Source organism: Phyllostomus discolor, chromosome 5 (genome assembly GCF_004126475.2).
Source record: "Phyllostomus discolor isolate MPI-MPIP mPhyDis1 chromosome 5, mPhyDis1.pri.v3, whole genome shotgun sequence".
NCBI lineage: Eukaryota > Metazoa > Chordata > Mammalia > Chiroptera > Phyllostomidae > Phyllostomus > Phyllostomus discolor.
In genome coordinates this window covers 78209705-78229363 of record NC_040907.2, presented here as the reverse complement: position 1 = coordinate 78229363, position 19659 = coordinate 78209705, and the positions used below count along the sequence as shown (strand labels likewise).

Below are 19659 nucleotides of genomic sequence, written 5' to 3'. Positions count from 1 at the left end.
CAAGAAGGCTCCACTGTCTGCCTCCTTTATTTCTTTGGGTTTTGCAGGGCTAGGTTTTGTTTTTCTCTTCACCTGAGGACAGTTTTCATTGCTTTTAGAGAGAGAGGAAGGAAGAGAGAGAAACATTGATGTGAGAGAGTACCATCAATTAGTTGCCTCCCATACACACCCAGACTGGGGATCAACCTACAGCCTAGGTATGTGCCCTGACTAGGAATCAAACCTGGAACCTTTTAGTTATGGGACAATGCTCCAGCCAACTGAGCCATGCTAGCCAGGGCTGAGCTACGTTCATTGTAGGTGGTGAGGCTTACTCATATATTACCACCATAGTTAACAATGGTAAACAGGGTATGCCTCACTTTTTGGTTCTTCTCACTTATGAATGTATCCAATTTTCTGTTATGTATAACACTTAAAACACCTGTACTCACAGATATACAAGGTTTGTCCAGAAAAAGTCCAGCCACTGTTAATATAATGAGAAAGGCTTGAGTGACATCCATGTAGCCTGGCAGCCAACCAGGGTGGACTGGAATGTGCATGCTCGAACAGTGACAACTTCACTGTACTAGTCAGTGGAGGCGGTAGATGCTGTTGAGTGAGCATGTGTACCGGATGGCTGTTGCATTCAAAATGACTGAGCAAGGAGAGCCATGAATCTGCATCGGATTTTGCGTGAAGCTTAAATGTTCCTCCTTGGAAACTATTCAGATGATTCGGAAGGCTGCAGCTATGGGCATCTGGTGATTGGGAGCTTCATCATGACAACATGCCCACTTATGCATCATGTCTTGTGCAGAGTTTTTTGGCAAAACATTAAATCCCCAGGTAACTCAGACACCCTACAGCCTAGGATTGGTGCCCTGTGATTTCTGGCTTTTTCCAAAACTAAAATTACCTTTGAAAGGGAAGAGATTTCAGACCGTTGATGAGATTCAGGAAAATATGACATGGTGGCTGATGGTGATTGAGAGAACTGTGTGAGGTCCCAAGGTGCCTACTTTGAAGGGGACGAAGGTGTCACTGTCCTATGTACAGTGTTTCTTGTATCTTCTTCAATAAACGTCTCTTTTTCATAGTACATATACATAGCTGGATACTTTCTGGACAGATCTCGTGTTCTAACTTCCCTGGTTATGCTCCACTATAAGAAGAGTTGAATGAAAAGTGGAGATATTCAGCAGAGTATTAACTGGGTGTTTAATAAGTATCCCCAGGTTCATTTATTTTTATCCTTACCAGAGGACATTTTTTATTGCTTTTTTTTTCTTTTTATAGAGAGGGAAACTGAGGAGAGAGAAAGAGAAAGAGGAAGAGAGAGAGAGAGAGAAACATCAGTGTGAGGGAGAAACATGGACTGGTTGCCTTTTCACATGTGCCCCAACCAGGGGTTGAACCCACAGCCCAGGCATGTGCCCTGACCAGGAATTGAAACTGACCTTTTCGTCCATGGGGTGATGCTGCAACTAACTGAGGCACACTGGCCAGGGCCCCAAGTTTATTTTTTAACTTCATTTTCATTGGTGACACTATTATAGATGTCCCCAATTTTTCCCTTCCTTGGCCACCTCCACCCAGCCCCCACCCCTTTCCTAGGTTCATTTTTGCCAGAAGAAATGTAATTGTAGGGAGTTAGTAAATTTTTATGGTTATTGTTCTGATATTATTGCTGTTATTTTATTAAAATGAAACTAAATTTATTTTCTCTTCAAATTCTCTTTTTTTCTTTTTGGAAAGAATTTCTGGAATGCTGAAATGTGGTCTTTCATGCTTGGATGGGAGGAGATAGAAATTTTTGTTTAACAGGTAGATTAGCACAAATTTCAAAGAAAAAGTAGCAAGATATAACTAAGTTCAAGATTTTTTCATAGTTGATCTGAGGGAAGTGGTATCTTGATAATAGAGAGGATACTTAAATATGTTTGTTTCTCCTGCTTGAAGACGGATTTGGTCAGTAATGGATTGGAACCCAGGAAGTACAATAAATGCCAGTAGTCCACATCAACCGAAATAAAGAAGTGAGTGAGTAAATGGGAAAGGAAAGACAGCCTTTCCTTACAGTAGAATTCTATGAACAAATAGAGATGGATATAGAAAATCATCATTAAGCAAATGGCACAGTAATTATAATGGGCAAGAATTTTCAGTAGATACAAACATTAGTGGGCAAAGGTATGATTAGAAACAGGATATCTGCAGAATTCTCACATATCTCCCTATGAGATTACAAAGGGTGGAGCAACCTGGCAGATACTACCTTAACCAAGTTAGAAGTTAACCAGTAATGAGAGGTTGTCATCATTTACCTCCTGATGGCCCAATTTTACTTCTGTGATGTCCTTGCCAAAAAATGCACAATCTCAACATAATCATGAGAAAACATCAGACAGACCCAAATTGGAGAGCATGTACGAAATAACTGGACTGGACTCTTTAAACATGTCAAGGTCATGAAAGGCAAACACAGAATGAGGAACTGCCCCAGGTTAGAGAAGGCTAAGGAGACAAAAGAGACTGAATGCTAGGTGATGTCCCCCAAACTGGATCTGGGGTGAAAAGAAGGACATTTTATGAATGTCCTTGTGGATCATTTTTGTGAAATTTGAATAAGGCCTGCAGTTTGCCTAATTATTTTTTATTAATTAAAATTTCATTATTTTAATAATTAACTGTGGTTGTATAAGATGTTAACATTAGGAGAAGTTGGGAGAAAGGCATTTAGGAACTCCATATAATTGTTGCAGCTTTTTGTGAGTCTCAAATTTCAAAATAAAAAGTTAAAAAGGAACGTTCTGGTATGATTTTGAATGATTTGGAATTTCTCTGTTGGCAGGAAGACGATAATTATATATCATAGGACACCTCATATATAATCTCTTATTCTCTAGGATTTTCATTTCACAGTGAATGTTAGAGGCCCTTCTGATTCCTTGCCATTTTTTTTAAGGACCAGCCCTTTAACCTGTGGCCTGATTGGGCCTTGGATAGTCATCCTGAAGCCGTCATTTCAGCTTTATAATTGTGAAAGACCTGGAGCAATAGCGACTTAGTTCCAAGTGGCAGTGGAATGGGAATGTAACACTTTGGTTTATCTTTTTTTTAAAATCTAGTTCAGCTTTCGATAGCAACATTTCAGAAAACTATCTGTAATCTGTGAAATCCAACAAATGATAAGATGAAAAAGTGGACCTTTTTTTTAACTTATGGCTATTTATTACCTCCCCAGGAATTTTAGTTCTTGGAGGGCAGCTTCTGTGTCCCCTTGCTCATTTGTGTCCCCAGGCGTCCAGCCAGTGCCTCACCCATGAGTAGGCTGCCAACAAGTCTCTGGAGAGGATGCAGGTCTAAGTGGCAGGGGTGGGGAAGAGAACTGTGTGTTTAGGGGCTTATCTTTATTCCAGAAGTATCAAACAGGGTGTGAAGTGGTAGACCTAACATTTTGTGATTACAGATTTCATAGAAAAATTGATTTACCTTATTAAGGCTTAATTCTATATAAATCTTTCACCCAAAAATAATAAATAGGGGATTCAAAGTAGAGAGAAAGGCAAAAAATATTAAGAGACCTCTGACCTTCCTGTTGGCAGTAATATGTCCTCTGATGAAAATTGAACATTAAACATCCACCTGTTATGTTGACTTTTTACTGCATTGATCTCTGTCATTGCTCACGTTAGCATTTCATGTGTGTCTGTTTATCTCCTGTTTGCTTTGTCTTTTTTAAAAAAAGATTTAATCTGTTTTTTAGAGAGAGGGTAGGGGAGGAAGAAAGAGAGAGAAACATGGATGTGTGAGAGAAGCATTGACTGGTTGCCTCTCGCATGCGCCCGACCAGGGACCTGGCCTGCAACCCAGGCATGTGCCCTGAATCGAACTGGCGACCTTTTGGTTCACAGGCCAGTGCTCAATCCACTGAGCCACACTAGCCAAGGCTTGCTTTGTCTTGTATAAACTGTATTTGATTTAGCTGTTATATAAATTGCTTGTCATTGAAAAACATCAGAATTTTTAGGGGTTGATTTTGAGGGGTTTGAAGAAAGTCTTCATCTGTCCAGAAACAATTTTAGATGGTGTAAGAAGGGTACAGAACTGTCCCATAAAGTGAAAAAACTTCAGATAGCTGCTTTTTTTTTTTTGGAGGGAGCAGGTGTTAAAAATTAATTTGTAGAGCATCACTAAGGTCTGTTTGGCCCAGATGATATTTTCTCCCAAGTCACCTTGACCCAAAAGTTGAAGCAGTATTAATTGTTTATCTTCTACCCGAAATGAATCAGTGACTAGTCAGGACCTGAACTCTGATTCCTTAATGCTTCCCATACTTCCACTTGCTTGCACCTTCTGTCTCCAAGGGCATTTCCAAGGAAAGATGTCCAGGTAGTGTAACAGATGAAACAAAACTGGCTCTCAGTAGAATAAACATCTAGCCAACTTTTTAAAAATTATGATAAAATACACATAATATAAAATTAACCATAATTCTTATAGTGATCGTTAAGGAGGTTTTATATAAGGTACCAGATGAAAATGCAGCATTTCCCCCCCCAGTTAGAGAGAAAGGTTATAATTAAATTAAATTTATGTGTTATTACACTTCACTCAAAATAGATAGAACTTGCCTGTTTTGTGGTTCTTTATATATTTAACTAACTTACTTCATCTGCAAAGTAATTTTTTTTTTGTGAGGGGAAGGATTAGATTTTGAATGCCTTTTAAAATGTATTATATTTATTAAGTACAATTTTAGCTGCCTTAGTTTTTTATTCCAGTTTTCTCAAAGCACACTTCTTTCCCTTAGTTGCATGAACTTCCACCTAGATATATTTTATACCAAAAAATACAATGTTTTATGAGTCAAAATTCCCAAGGTGTGTCCTGTGTCAACTTGCTGAATGTCTGGAAGCCTAATATCAAATTGTTTGATTTTTCCTAGTTGTAAATCTTTCAAACAATGTCCATTTAATCAATGGACATTATTATTGTTTAGAATGCCAGCTTAAGAGCAGTGAGATTTGCCTGCATCTGACTTTGAAATGCAGCTTAAAAAATGATTAATCTGAAATGTCATTTGGTTCGGTGTGAATTGTTGTTTATGAACCTTGGGTTCACATTGCCACCCTTAGTGGAAATGGGAGTCTAGCCACCAGAAATAGTTGAGGCATTTCTTTTCTCTCAGTAGGTGGATGGTAACGCATGGTAACCAAGGGCCCCTTGAAGTGATTTTTGTCAGAAGATAATGATTTTTACTTTGCTTAGAAGGTGCCATTCCCTAAGTAACTAATGAAGTTTTCATAATTTGGAGGCATTATCCATCTACCTGACCTTAGTATGTAAGGGTTCTAAAGCTAGAACTATAATCTTTTAAAAATTTCTCAAATGAATCAAGAGAGAGAAAAAGCATCTTTCATATATATGCCCACAGATAATTTGTGAAGTTCAAAAATTTCATTGTCTGGTTTTAGTCGCTGCTTATCAAAGAGTGGAAGGTGATCAGTGTGTTCTGTCATTGCACCTTGAACGACTCCTAGCTGTGGCAGACGATGGGGGATGAGCTGGGTGTTGTGCTTGTGTTACTGCATGAACAGTGCAGACGAAGAGGTTTGCAAACAGCTCGTGTAGAAAAGGTGAAGTAAGCCAAACAAGGAGAGATCATAAAAGGCTGGTGTCTCGGACCTCATCGTGACTGAAATCTCATCTTTATAATGTGTCTGGTTTCAGATTGCCTGTTTGGTACCTGTGGATCAGTTTCAGCTTTATCAGCGGTTAAAATTCGAGCGAGGTATGTATGCACTCTCCTTTTTATCCCAGTGCTGAATGTGGTTTTACATGTGTCATCTTTCCACTGACCTGCATGCAAGATTAAGGCAGCTGTGGGCTGTCAACAAAGCCACAAGGGTGCTCAGAAAGGGGAAAACTGTAATTGCAACACACAATTTCAATGTTCTCAGCCTCACTCAGAAAAAATACAGACTAGCAGGAAATAGAACTCTCCTTATAGTGGTTGTTTTGTATTTTTAACTTGGCTCATGTGAGAGAGGTTCTGCAAAAGTTGGATAGTTTCATAATAATAATACTATTACAAAGAAAAGTGATCCTCAGAATGGGTTTTACTCTGAATTTTTGTACTCATGGAGATCACTCATAAAACATTAATCAGCCCAAATATTTTTACTGCTTGTAATATAATATTTACTATTTGTTTTTTTGGTTCTACCTTTATAATTATAGTGATTGCTGAGTGTATCATTTGAATGAGATTTACAATGTTTTGGACTAATTTTCTTTCTGACTTTGGATTTGGGGTAATTTATATAGCTGGTAATTTATATAGCTTTTCTAGTTATCCTGCCTTTTGGTCTGTAGGAATTATATTTTTAACTTCTTTTGGCTTCTCATAGATCTTTTTTAGGAGCCTTTCCGCCTGTCACACCCTAACATGTTCTTGAACTAAATGGTCTGTTTCTTTGTATCTGAGAACCGGAGAAAAAAAGTTATTTCCCCTTGGCCTTTTAGGACTGGTACAGTCTCGTTGAGTGTATAAAATAAACTAACGTGGTGTGAACATGCAATTTTCTGATTGCTGACTTTTTAATCTGGATTAATAAAGGCTACAGATGAGCAGGGGTGGATGGGGGGGATGGACATTTATCTATCATGTGCCAGTAAGTTTAGTAAACACAATTACCTGTATTTCATTTAATTTTTGCAACACTCTGACGTATAATTCTTACTTGAAAAAAGAAAGAGAACCATGCAGTGCATGAGGGGCTGAGAGTGGGAGTACTCACCTGCAGGGGAGTCACAGCACGGCTTTCACTACCAAGGACCAAGGTCAGGCTTAGTCCCACAGGCTTATTTTTTCCAGCAAGCCAAAGGCAGAGTCATCTCTCACAGGTGGATCACTTAACTGAATTTATAATATTGGTAGATTAAGGTGGAATTTATGAAAAAATTCTTGTAGTAGATTCCTCGAAGTTGCAAATAGGAGGCTAGGAAGTAGAATGTTGTTGAACATAGAATCAGAAGCACTGAAGTCAGGTGAATTTTAGGTTTCATGATAAAAATATAGCTTGATGAATTTTGCCCTGTGGATTCTGAGCTAACTAGAGAAATTAATGATGGGTAGTTTATATTGGCCCACCCTAATCGTCTACGTGGGCTGATCAGATCAAGCGTTGTAACATCAGGTAAAGGTTTATTGGATGTCACAGCCAAAGATGATAGATACTGGGGCAAACACCTGTCCTACCATCCTCCCACTTTATGACAATGTCCCCCACTATAAAAATAAATGACTATTAGAACAGGGACATTTTAAGTATTCACCTGTGGACGGATGTGGTTGGTAGCAAGTACCATGATTTTGGACCTTTTGAAAGGAAAGTGTCAAAGGAGTTAGACTTTCAGGCTTCTTCTTAAATGGTGAGACCTATAAACTCACCAGTCCTCCTTAGTAACCAGAGTTCAGCCTGTCTACAGTATTCCTTTGCCCATACACACCTCTCTTCTCCCACGTCCACCGACTTCTTCCACACCCACTCTGCTGCTCCTTCTCTTAGGCCTTATTCCTCATTCTTTACATTTTAGGGACATACTTATTAGCTAAAATGCCTTTTTGTAATTACACAAATTCTAATAGTACCAAGAATTAAAGCTTTCTGTAGGTGATTCTCATGGATAAATATTAAAGTTTCAGTTTAATTAAAAGAGCAGTGGCTAAGAGCCTGGGTGGGAATGCAGGCTTGACCACTTACTAGCCATATGACACTGGGCAAGTTCCTTAATTTCTGCACCTCATTTTCCTCATCTGTAAAATAGGGATAATGATAGCCCCTGCACCATGGGGTTGGGATGAGGGTTAGGTGAATTAATACTTGTAAAGTACTTCCTGTGGGTACTTCCTGTGTCAGTTGTTGTTAATAAAATACTAATAACTTCAGAGTAGCATCTTTCTCAATAAAATATACTCGGTGATCTGCTATTCCCTTTTTTCTGAGATGAGGTAATCATAACAGGAAATACGCTCACATTGAAATATATATTACAATATATAATATATATACATGTAAATATATATTACAATATATATATCACATGTCTTTCTGTTAGTGGGATTAGAACGCTAGAAGCTAATTGACCACATCCATTTTTTGATTTTGTTTTTTGGTGTTGTACATTCTATGGGTTTGAGAAAATTTATAATGACACGTGTACACCATTATAGATATACTATGTAGCCTTCTCTGATTGGCTTCTTTCACTTAGTAATATGCATTCAGTGCCACATCCATCTTTACAGTAGGAATAGCCTTGCCATCGGTGAGGCACACGTGAAAAATCACTGGCCAAGACTCTTACAATTTGCTTTGTGACTGGAACTTTTTAATGTTCTTGTAGTGTTCATCCCTACCTGTGATTGGCTTATTTCTTCATTAGATATAATAATGTATTTGATCTGTTACAGTCAAGCTGAGCAGGTTTTGGATCCAGACTGTCCTTTATAGGTAGTCTTGCATATCTCTGCTTTTATGTATTGTAAGGTGATCACATAGTCTTGCTCATACATAGAATTTATTTTTTTCACAGGGTCTGTGCAGATGCTCTACAGTAGGTTCCCATGAACTGACAATTGATTTTATTATTCCTTTTTTATAGATACAGTAACTAAAATTGGAGGGGTTGAAACTTGTCTAGGATCACATTGTCTAATTTTCCTCACCTATCAAAAAATTTTAAATTATATAAATTTTTATTAGGGTAAAATATGTGTAATGTAAAATTTACTATTTCACTTATTTTAGGTTGGCTTATTTCACTCAGTATAGTGTTTTGAAAGTTCATTCATGTTGTAGCATATGTTAGAACTTCATTTTGTTTTGTGGCTGAATAACATTGCATTGTACCAACATACACATTTTGTTTACCTATTCATTCTTGATGGACACTTGGGTTGTTTATGCGTGTTGGCTATTGTGAATAATGCCGCAATGAACATTGGGGTGCAAGCATCAGCTTGAATCCTTTCTTTCAGTTCCTTCGAGTATATAGCTATGAGTGGAATTTCTGGGCCATGTGTTAATTCTGTGTTTAGTTTTAGAGGAACTGTCAAACTGTAAAGCTCTTGTGATTTAATTATAAGTTTAACTAGACATTTTAATTATTTTAAGTATGGAAGTATGTTAAATATGTAAGTATGTATGTTAAATCCTTTGACCATTCGGTTTATCTCACTCATTTTATAAAAAGGGAATCTGAGACCCAGAGACATTTTGATCTTAGGTGATTTTGAAAGGAAATTTGTAATCATGTAATTCCTTATCATCATCTATTATAAATAATTACATTAGAAAATAGACATTTCAAGTAAGGATAAATTTATGTTAATACAGCATTATATAATGGGATTTACTTGATTGGGGTACTTTACATTGTACACCTCATTGTTACATAGTAGACTTCATATTCACCTCAAACTTCAGACTTACTAGCTAGGTGACTTGGAGGTCTGTGCCATGAAAACATTTTATGTGAAACCATTTTGAAGAGGATCTTCGTGTGCAATAAATACCAATATTGTGTTGAATGGGTTAAATGACTAAGTGGCAGAAAGTGAAACTCATTGGCTAGGCTCTGAGATAGAACTGTAGAGACAGTCATTGCTCTGATGAAATGCAGAATCAGTTCAGTGGCTTCCTTGTATCTTCATTATAAAAATTATTGTTATTTTTGACTTCTGGCCAAGATGGAGGCATAGGTAGACACACTGTGCCTCCTCGCACAACCAAGATAGGGACAACAACAGTTTAGAAATAGAATAACAACCAGAACTGACAGAAAATTGAACTATATGGAAGTCGGACAACCAAGAAGTTAAAATAGACACGCTCATCTAGACCAGTAGGAGGGGTGGAGTCGGGCAGCTGGGCGTGGGTTGCGGCCCAGAGAGCATTGGGACCCGGTACCTAAGGCATCCAGGGCTCACAAGACCATAGCGGGCAGACCCTGAGAGCACAAGCGGCAGCTGGCGGAACCCCACAAGCCCACGCACATGGGAATTGGCACCAGAGGGGCCCAGTTTGCTTGGGGGAAGCAGTGGAAGGGACTGAGGTCCGGTGGAGAGTGGAGCAAGTGCCATTGTTCCCTCCCAGACCCCTCCCCCACAGACAGTGTCACAACCCAGCTACTGGGTTGCCCCGCCCTGGTGAACAACTAAGGCTCTGACCCTTATATGTAACAGGCTTGATCAGACCAAAGGGGGGGAAAAAAGATGGCTCAAACAGAAGAACAAATGAAAGCCCCAGAACCAACACTTTTAAGTGACTAAGAGATAGCCAACCTATGAGATGCACAGTTCAAAGCACTGGTGATCAGGATGCTCCCAGAATTGGTTGATTTTGGTTGCAAATTAGATGAAAAAATGAAGGCTACAATAAGTGAAATGAAGAAAAATGCACACGGAACCAATAGTGATGGAATGAAAGCTGGGGCTCACATCAATGGAGTGGGCCAGAAGGAAGAAAACAACATACAATAGGAAAAGAATGAAGAAATAAGAATTCAAAAAAATGAGGAGAGGCTTAGGAACTTCCAGGATATCTTTAAATGTTCCAACATCTGAATTATAGGGGTACCAGAAGGAGAAGAGGAAGAACAACAAGTGGAAAAGTTATTTGAACAAATAATAAAGGAGAACTTCCCCATTCTGGCTAAGGAGATAGACTTCTAGAAAGTCCAGGAAGATCAGAGAGTCCCAAAGGAGTTGGACCCAAGGAAGAATACACCAAGACACATCATAATTACATTAGCCAAGGTGGAAATGAAAGAGAGAATCCTAGAAGCAGCAAGAGATGTTAAGGAACTTAACTAAGAAAAAGAAGATAAAAAAAACATGTATAGTAAAATGACAGCAAACTCACAATTATTAACAACCACACCTAAAACAAAAACAAAAACAAACTAAGCAAACAACTAGAACAGGAACAGAATCACAGAAATGAAGATCACATGGAGGGTTATCAACAGGGAAGTGGGAGGAGGAGAGAGGGGGAAAGGTACAGAGAATAAGTAGAATAGACAGTAGGTAGGAAATAGACAGGGGAGGGCAGGAAATATTATGGGAAATGTAGAAGCTAAAGAACTTATGACACATGGACATGAACTAAGGGGGGAATGTGGGTGGGAGAGTATGTATAGGGTAGAGGGGAATGAAGGGGGGAAATGGGACAATTGTAATAGCATAATCAATAAAATATATTAAAAAATTATTGTTAGTTTTGTCTGATTCTTACTGACTATCAAGTTCTCTTCTCAGTTTTTAGTTTGTCATCTAGTGTTTTTTAAATCATCCTCTGCTTTAGGTTACATATGTGAGTAGCTTGCCCTTTATGTCCTTGTTTTCATCCGAGTCTTTGTGAGGACAAAAATCTATGGAACAGGAATGGGCCCAAATCATCCCTGTTTATACAAAACAGAGAAACATCATTTGGAATTGATTGGTTATTCTATGAATGCACTTTTCATCCATCTGTGTCTTTCATTAGCTACTGCTGTGTGTGTGGCTTACTCTTTCTGAGACAGTCTCCCAATATTCACAAAGAAAAGGGGATCTGTCATGTGTTAGTGATTACTGCTGTTCTTTCTGCTGGTTCTCAAAGCATGTGCCTGATGACTAATGCTAGAATTTTTTTATTCTTGTTTCTAGAATCTACTTTTTCAAAATAATTTTTTTAAAAATTGGGTTAAGATTTTCAGTCTCGGGTCCTTAATTGTTTTTTCTTTTTTGGCAACCCTATTGTACTTACTTTAACGGCAATTTGCTTCAGTTCTTTGGTAGGGTAACGTGTCTGTTTCTGGCTAGTTGTATCATCCTATAGTGGTTAGAAACACACACAAATGTTTTAAGTGCCATAGTGTTCGTCTTCATAAAGAAGGAAAGTAAAATAGGAATTTCTTCTGCTGTCATTTGCTAATCCTACCATGTTCACTTATGCATTCAACATCTCCTTTTTATGTAGTGGGTATCTGCCATGCACTAGGGGTGGAGTGCAGTTCCACATGCTGGTTTCATCTTTCTTTGAAAGCCCTTTTGTTCTCAATATTTTTCACAAGTCTACTTTCATTTTAAGTCTTAACATTTATGATATGGCTCTTTGAGTTTCATCTCACTCTTTCATTTGTCTTTGGTCAAACACTCCCACCCTATCTTTTGTGTCCAATCAGTAAGGTTTTGTCTCACCAGATCTGCCTGTATAGGTATTCTTAATGACCTTATCAGTAGTGCAGGTATTTTTTTTTAACATCTCCCGTCTCTCATTAGCCATCTTCCTTCTCATAGGTGCTGATCATAAGCCTGTTCTTATTGTGTGTGTGCACATGTGTGTTTTCTTTTTTGAGCCTGCTTTTCTGGTGTTTTGTGGTTTCCTTCCTAAGCTATTCTATGCTTTCGGATGATAACACTTTCTTCTCAGCTTCATGCTTCCTCCACCATCCAGTTCTTTCTTGGTGGTCAGTTTTAAGTCTAAAACAGTGCCCTTTAGATGTTTCCGTTTTCCTTTGAAAAACTAAAATTTCTGCGGGAAAGGACGTTTATTAGCCCGTGGGATGAAACTTCTAAAGGGGACTCAAATAAGAGGCACAATGTCAAGTGTTCGCCGCTTCCTGTGTGTATTTTCATTTCTTCACCTGTGAAAGGGGATAAAATTGGATGGTTATCATAGGGCTGTTGTGGAGGATGGGTAAATATTTGTGTATCGGCCACAGTGTACATTCAGTAAATTATCGCTGCCATTATTGTTATGGCTGTTGTTAGTAATTGTCATGACCACTAAATTTTATTTTTTCCCATTTTCTGAACTAAACTAAGAAAGCATCTTCCAGAATTGAGCTCATACCTTGGACTGAGTGTATAGCACAATATGACTTCTGTTTTCTTTTCAACTTAGCCCAGATCTTTGTCAGCATGTTTCCATACTTGTTCTATATTCTAGAGTTGTATAGAAACGTGATAATCAGTACTAATTCCTTTACAGCAGCTTATCACATCCGTTTTCTTCCCGCAGTATAAATACTTTTACTATAGGAGCGCATCCACTTTCTCTGACTACCCCCAAGGAGACCATGACTTGGTGATAGGAAGTATTCAAAGTTGCTGCTTTGAAAAGGAAATGTGCCCATGGTGATAGTGGAAATAAAACTCCATTTAGTAGCATGATTATAGTTTGACATAGAGAATGGTTTTCTAGGGGTAATAAAGGCCTGATCCCAACATAACTCCATTGTGCAAACTTCTAATTTGTGCGGGTACTAATATATGAGCATTAGACTAGCTAAGCTAAAAGGTTGTTTCCAAGTTTGAAATTCTGTTGTTCTCTTCATCTGTCTTGATAGCAGTCCCTCTGCTGATGGCCACCTCTGTTTGAGTGTATTTCCTCTAGCAGATGTTAATTCTGATCAGCTTAATTTAATTGTATTTTAACTACCTTCAGAAGACCATAGTTCTTTGAGATATCAGAAAACAAATTAACTTTGGCATAATTAAAAATGCAATGAGTTATAAAAGTTAAAACAGTTTGATTTATTTCAGCTGGTAATTAAATTAGTTTGGGTGCAATAATAAGAATACAATAATAAAAACTCATGCAATGTCATTTTGGGCACAGCCTCACAAGGGTAGAGGATGGCAGGAAACCACTCATGTGAGGTGAGAGAATATACTACAGAATAAGAAGCAAGCCCAGCGTAAGTGATGCTGATAGTTCCAGGTGGGAAAAACAAGGGTCCTGGAATTCAGTTTTTTAAAATCGCAAATGCTCATTGGTGTCAAATACGGTCTTTAGGTCTCATGGGAGTTTTATTTTTTTAGCATGTTTCTACTTCCCAATAATTTTCAGATTACAGAAGTAAAAGATAATTTAAATAGCATTTTTTGTGTTGCAAATATTACATGAACAAGCAGAGTCTTACAATCAAATAGTCACTGGGCTTTACTTCAATAATCAATTCTCATTTCTGTAAGTGCGTTCCAGTGCAAGCCTCTGAATTTGTCTAGCTCTGATGTAAGTTTGCTACAACTAATCGCTTTTAAATCATGTTCATCTTAAAATGTTTTGGGCACTGTTAGTTGGGGGCTGGTTTACACTGACTCCTGGTTCCCCTTTTTCTAGATTTGTGAACCTTTCCCCATCTCAAAGCAGCATGAAGCTTTTGTCATTGCCAATGCAGAAGAAATGAGTTGAATATGCGTTAGTTCATTTTCCCCCCAACTTTGGAAAATAAATTTGAAGGGGAAAGAAACTAGATCTTAAATGTTTTGGATAAGTGTGCATTTTGTTTGCTAGGCCAAAACTGCCAGGAGGTAGAATTGAATTCACCATGATAGTCATAAGAAGTGTTTTGAAAATCCCCCATTAGTGAGTCCCCCGGAGAGTCCCACTGGACGGAGAGTCCAGTGGGACTCTCCGTCCCCTCAGCCTCCTCTCAGATTGTCAGCATGGAGGTGAGAGTGGGGAGAAGACAGTTCTTGCACGTGCTCGGTGATCTGGCCGCCACCTGCTCCAGCCTTCTGTTCCCTTTTGGCTTGTGTTCTGCGAGGTCTTGTTAGCTGCCAGGGCTGCTAATGTCTGATGCCCTTGCAGCATTTTTTCCTTTTCTACTAACCTGGCCTGTGGCCTCTTTTGTGGAACACTATTACCTGGGGTATGTAAAGCAAAATTGTGCTATTAGTGGCATATTGGAATTATAATAATTTAAAAAAATAGAACAACTCTTAGCTTCTATTGACTTATAACTCCTCTAGGGTCGGAGCTGAAGGGTAATCCGAAGGACAAATGCCTTTTCTGTGTGACCTGGCCCAACTCGTATGTCTGGATTCTTGTTCTATTGGGGAAAGCTCTTCTCCAGGAAACTCCAAGATGCTCTAAAAAAAAAATCTCTCTGGGTAGTTGTTTCTGTTCTCGGGAAATAATCTGAGTAAAGGGCATAACAATATGGAACCTTAGTGCTAATGCTTCCATTATCTTTTATTACCAAAGGAATTTATCTACAGATACAAATTTTCACTCTTCTATTATGTAGCTCCTTTCATTTATTCAATGACGTTTACTATGTTCCAGGTATATTTCTAGTCAGTGTTTGTCAACTGGGATGACTCTATCCAGCTGCATTTCCACTGGAAAATCTCGACAATTTTGCCTTCCAAATATGCTCCAGATTTTCAGTACTTCCACTTCTAACATATAATCCAATGTAGCACCTCAGGTTGGTTCTACAGTAGCCCCCAGTGGACCTCTCTGCTGCTACTTTGTGCCGTTACCATCTATTCTTCCTACAACAGCCAGAGTAGTGATCAAAAAATGAGAATCATACCATGACCCTTCCGTTCAACGGCCTCTCATCACACTTAGGCTTTATCATCATAATCTGTGATTGGGCTATTGACTGCTGTTCCCAAATAAACTCCCATGACTTTCCCTCTGCTCATTTAGCTCCTGGTAAAATTGGACTGCTTTATTACATATGTAAATCTCTCTCTCTCTCTCTCTCTCTGCATTATATGGACAAAAGTGGGAAAGTTTTCACATCACAACCATGTGTGGGTTGGCTGCTTACTCATAGTTCTAACCTACAGACTTACCTTTATCATCAGACTTTGAAAGACCTGTTATTCAGAATGGATAATAAGTAGATATTTGACCTGGGAGTCCTTAGCCCTAAGTTATATACCAGCCTTCATTTCTTTGGGCTTAGTAGTTGAAACAGTCATAAGAGTTTGGATGAAAACATAAATGCTTTGGAAATGCAAGGTAAGACTTTGGAACGTGTGTGTCACTATCCCCATGACTGTCCCACCAGCCTGTCCCAAAGTTTGAGGGATCTTCGATGGTCCATCTCTTTTAGGGCCTGAGGATCTATGAATCATCAGGTTCCCTTTTTTTATTATATTTGGCCCATCATTTTCCAGTTCCTGTCCCCCAGAATTAAAGAAGAAATGATGTTTAAGGATGCTTTTTTTTTTTAATAAAAACCTATAATCGTAGATCCAAATGTTGCATTTTCTAGGTGAAACAATATGGAGACATTGTTGACTGGAACATTTCAGACTTTGTCCCCTGATGCTGAATTTGAGGAATTATTACCTTTAAAGCTAAGCTCACACTTAATACTTTCATTTCCTTTTCTGCACCACCCTTTGGGTTTCTTTGTTTCCTGAGTGGAAATTTTGAAGAATCACAGACCTTAGGAGATTTAAAACTAGAACCTTATCAGTTCGAAATTTGCACAATATAGGGTGGAGCGAAAGTAGGTTTACGGTTGTTTGTATAGCAACTAATATAATAATTAATAAATATAATACAAGAATAAACTCTGTGTTTCATGTATTCACAACTATAAACCTACTTTTGCCCCACCCTGTACATTACTTCAGAGGAAAAAGAGCTGTTTTACCCCTTAAATAACATAATTTTTCATGTGATATGTTCCTTGAAGGTCATATTACATGACAAGAACATGAGGTCTGTTATTGTATAGAAAATGGAAAACTGAACAAGATCTGTAAAGCTTTGAATAGAGAGACAGCCACCCACCCCCAATCCTATCTTCGTTCCTTCACACCACATGGATCTAGCCAGTGAGATATCGGACAAAACTGACATTTTACGGCCTGTGAAAGTTCCTACCTTTTGTTTTACAGTATGTGGCTGTCTTGCAAATTGTCTCTAAGTGCCATATTGGTAGGGCAGCACAAAATTCAAATTAACAGCTACTCTAACTTTCTGGCTAAGCCATACCAGACACTGTTTGGCCCCTAAATTATTTGATTCTTCCTTGTTTTTAAAAATAAGTTCTCTCTAAATAGCAGAGGAAACCTCACTACCTAGTCTCAGTGCCTGGAGGATGAAATCTTTTATGATTTTTTTTTCTTTCGCTTTGGTAGATACTTCATGTCCAGTTTCCTCCAACATAGTACCCAAAGTAATTATAGAAAGGACTTGAGATTTTTACATATTTCCAGTGCTTAAAAGAAAGAAATATTCCAGAAGAGTAGCAAATTTTGGTTAATGAGAACACTGCTTATCTGTTTATAGGGGCAATATGGCCTATTCTGTTAGTACCTCCTCTGGGAAACATGGCAAGGCTGAGTGACCTTGTACGTTTGGATTCACTGTGAAGAAATCACCGCCCTTGATTGTACTAAATTTCCATAAATATTAGCTTGCACAAGAGACTAAATGAAGAGGAGAAAGCCTCAAGTTCGAATGAAAGACAGATAGACCATCACATTTTCTTTCTTTGCACTTTAGAAGTTCACCTGGACCCCCACCGAACATGGTGTCCTGTCGCTGACTGTCAGACAGTGTGCCCTGTTGCAGCAGGTGACCCGGGACAGCCTGTGCTGGTGGAGTGCCCTTCCTGCCACCTGAAGTTCTGCTCATGTTGCAAGGATGCTTGGCATCCCGAGGGCTCCTGCAGAGACAGTCAGCCCATCATCTTGCCAACAGAACATGGGTAAGAAGGAAAATGTGGGGTTTGGGATTATTCATATTTTTCCTCAGAAAAATGAAATATGTTGCTTGGGGAAGGAATTATTTTGTGATGGAATTTAGCGATTCATTATTTTCCTGCAGTACTTTGCTAACAAAGAATAAGCCAAAAAGCATCTCTAGGGGGATTTTAGTTATTTTCCCTGGAGAGTCTTTCAGATACTGCTGAAATTAGAGTTTGTATGAGTTTTGGTTTCTCTTTAGAGAGTCACATGGTCCATTGGTTCTCAGCTGGAAGTCATAGCTTGTCCACAGTGATTTGCTTGGGTGCCATACCCGCTGGCTATTGACATACCTTGTTCTTTATGCTTGCCAAGTGTGCAGTAACTAAATTGCCAGCTCAAGAGGTGTGCCAGTCATATCGGAGAGAATGCAGCAGTAGAAACAACAGCCTTTCAGTGTAGTACAGTACTAAATTCATAGGTACTAGAGGAAAACAGCTTATCGCTCAATACTTTATGCTTTGAAAAGATGGTGCCAAGTTGAGATTTTATTATGATGAAAAGCAATTAAATCTGTGCTTTTCAGTAGGGAGAGTTTTTATGGCAGCAGCAGGACCCAGAGTGAGAGATCTTTCTGTTTGATCGCTTGCTTTGCTTGAGGCTATGGCTGTTCTGCATCAGCAAGAACAGAAATACCAGTATTGTAGTCCGGTTGGCTTAGTCACCCAGTGCCCTCAGAGTGTGGAGAACCATTCTCAGGAGTAGTAATGCTACCTGGCTATGATACTGTGTTTAAATCTAAGACCAGACAAATCAAGAGGGAAAACAGATCCAATGCATGTGGCAGGCCTGTGCCCTTTTACCAGTACCTCCTACATTTTCACTGCCACTGTGGGGAGGTCCCCGGGCATCACAGGACAATGTAAAGATCCCAGAGGGAGAAGGACTGAGTTCTGACATTGTCACTTGGCATCCCTGTGATCTCATCAAGTCACTCAGGCCCTAAGGGATGTTTCTCTGTTTGAGAAAAAGAGGGGAGCTAATTAAAGTAGTAACTGTCCCACTGCTATCTATATAAGGTTACTGGGAAGTACCCAACTCTATCACAGTTTGTACATCTCTGTGAAGCTGATGTCTCCGTGCTGGGTGTGGTTTTAATGAATAGCTGGAGTCCAACCCAGTGCTGTGGCTCATCTAGCCTTCCTTCTCACCCCACCCCTTATTTTCTGTCCTTCTAGCCTGTGACTTTTTATTGGCCTACCCATCTGTTTGAAGTCTTTTCAATGACTTTGGGCATTTACTTTAAAGTATTGATTATTGAGTCCCCCCAGCCGCCTCCATTTGTTTATTTGGACAGATCATTAGATGGGTTGTCCATGCCCCATTAGATCCTGAGCTAGTTTTTCTGCTATGTAACAGACGTTTTATTCAGACAGTGTGTGTTCAGGGAATGAAATACTACTTTGGCAAAACAATGAATTCAGCCAGCTGTGGAAAATATAATTATATAATTCACTCAAAGTCAAAGATAAGTAAATTAAGGTCTTCTGTTTTGTTTTGAGTAATCTGAGTAACTAATAATGTCTGTCTCTCCTGTTTCCCTGCCCTTTTCCCAGGGGTGGGGGGTAAATTAAGCACAGATAACAAAGAGTTTACAACCTACCCATCAGGAGCCCTAGGAATTCCACTGATGACCAGAAAATTGAGTCTAGAAGAACATGATTTAACTATTAATTATATCCAGCCCACTCTTACCACAGCTCTGGTTAGTGTACACCCTTGTGGTTTTAGCTTTTTAAAAAAAATCAGGCAGCATTCTCCATGCTCACCATAACATTTCTCATCCATTTGTTTCTAGGGCCCTCTTTGGGACGGATGCAGATGCCCCCATTAAGCAGTGTCCAGTTTGCCGGGTTTATATTGAACGCAATGAAGGCTGTGCTCAGATGATGTGCAAGAACTGCAAACACACGTTTTGCTGGTACTGTCTGCAGAACCTGGACGTAAGTTGTATGTGGAGGTCGCTTTCTTGAGTCGTTTTTCTCCTCCGTTCTGTACCTGTGCACCAGCCAGTGTCCTACAGGCTTTCCTTTCAAAATATTGAGCTGTTTTTGTCCTGCCAAAGAATTTATTTTTCTTAACGAGACTTCCTGAGCCTGTTGCTTTAGATATCTGTA

The 19659-nt window shown here is 39.0% G+C and overlaps 1 protein-coding gene and 1 long non-coding RNA gene across 3 annotated transcripts in view; both read left to right on the top strand.

The window, feature by feature from the left end:
* Positions 1-19659, top strand: part of RNF144B (ring finger protein 144B) — a 70972-nt gene that overhangs the window by 40817 nt on the left and 10496 nt on the right. For both annotated transcript variants that reach the window (XM_028513098.2, XM_036026455.1), the window contains 3 exons: positions 5719-5779; positions 17301-17505; positions 19341-19485. In XM_028513098.2, the coding sequence (XP_028368899.1) occupies positions 5719-5779; positions 17301-17505; positions 19341-19485 (411 nt within the window). The remainder of the gene's footprint in view (positions 1-5718; positions 5780-17300; positions 17506-19340; positions 19486-19659) is intronic.
* Positions 12421-16008, top strand: LOC118500709. Its single transcript, XR_004903286.1, has 2 exons — positions 12421-14408; positions 14443-16008. It is a non-coding gene; the product is annotated as an uncharacterized LOC118500709 (long non-coding RNA).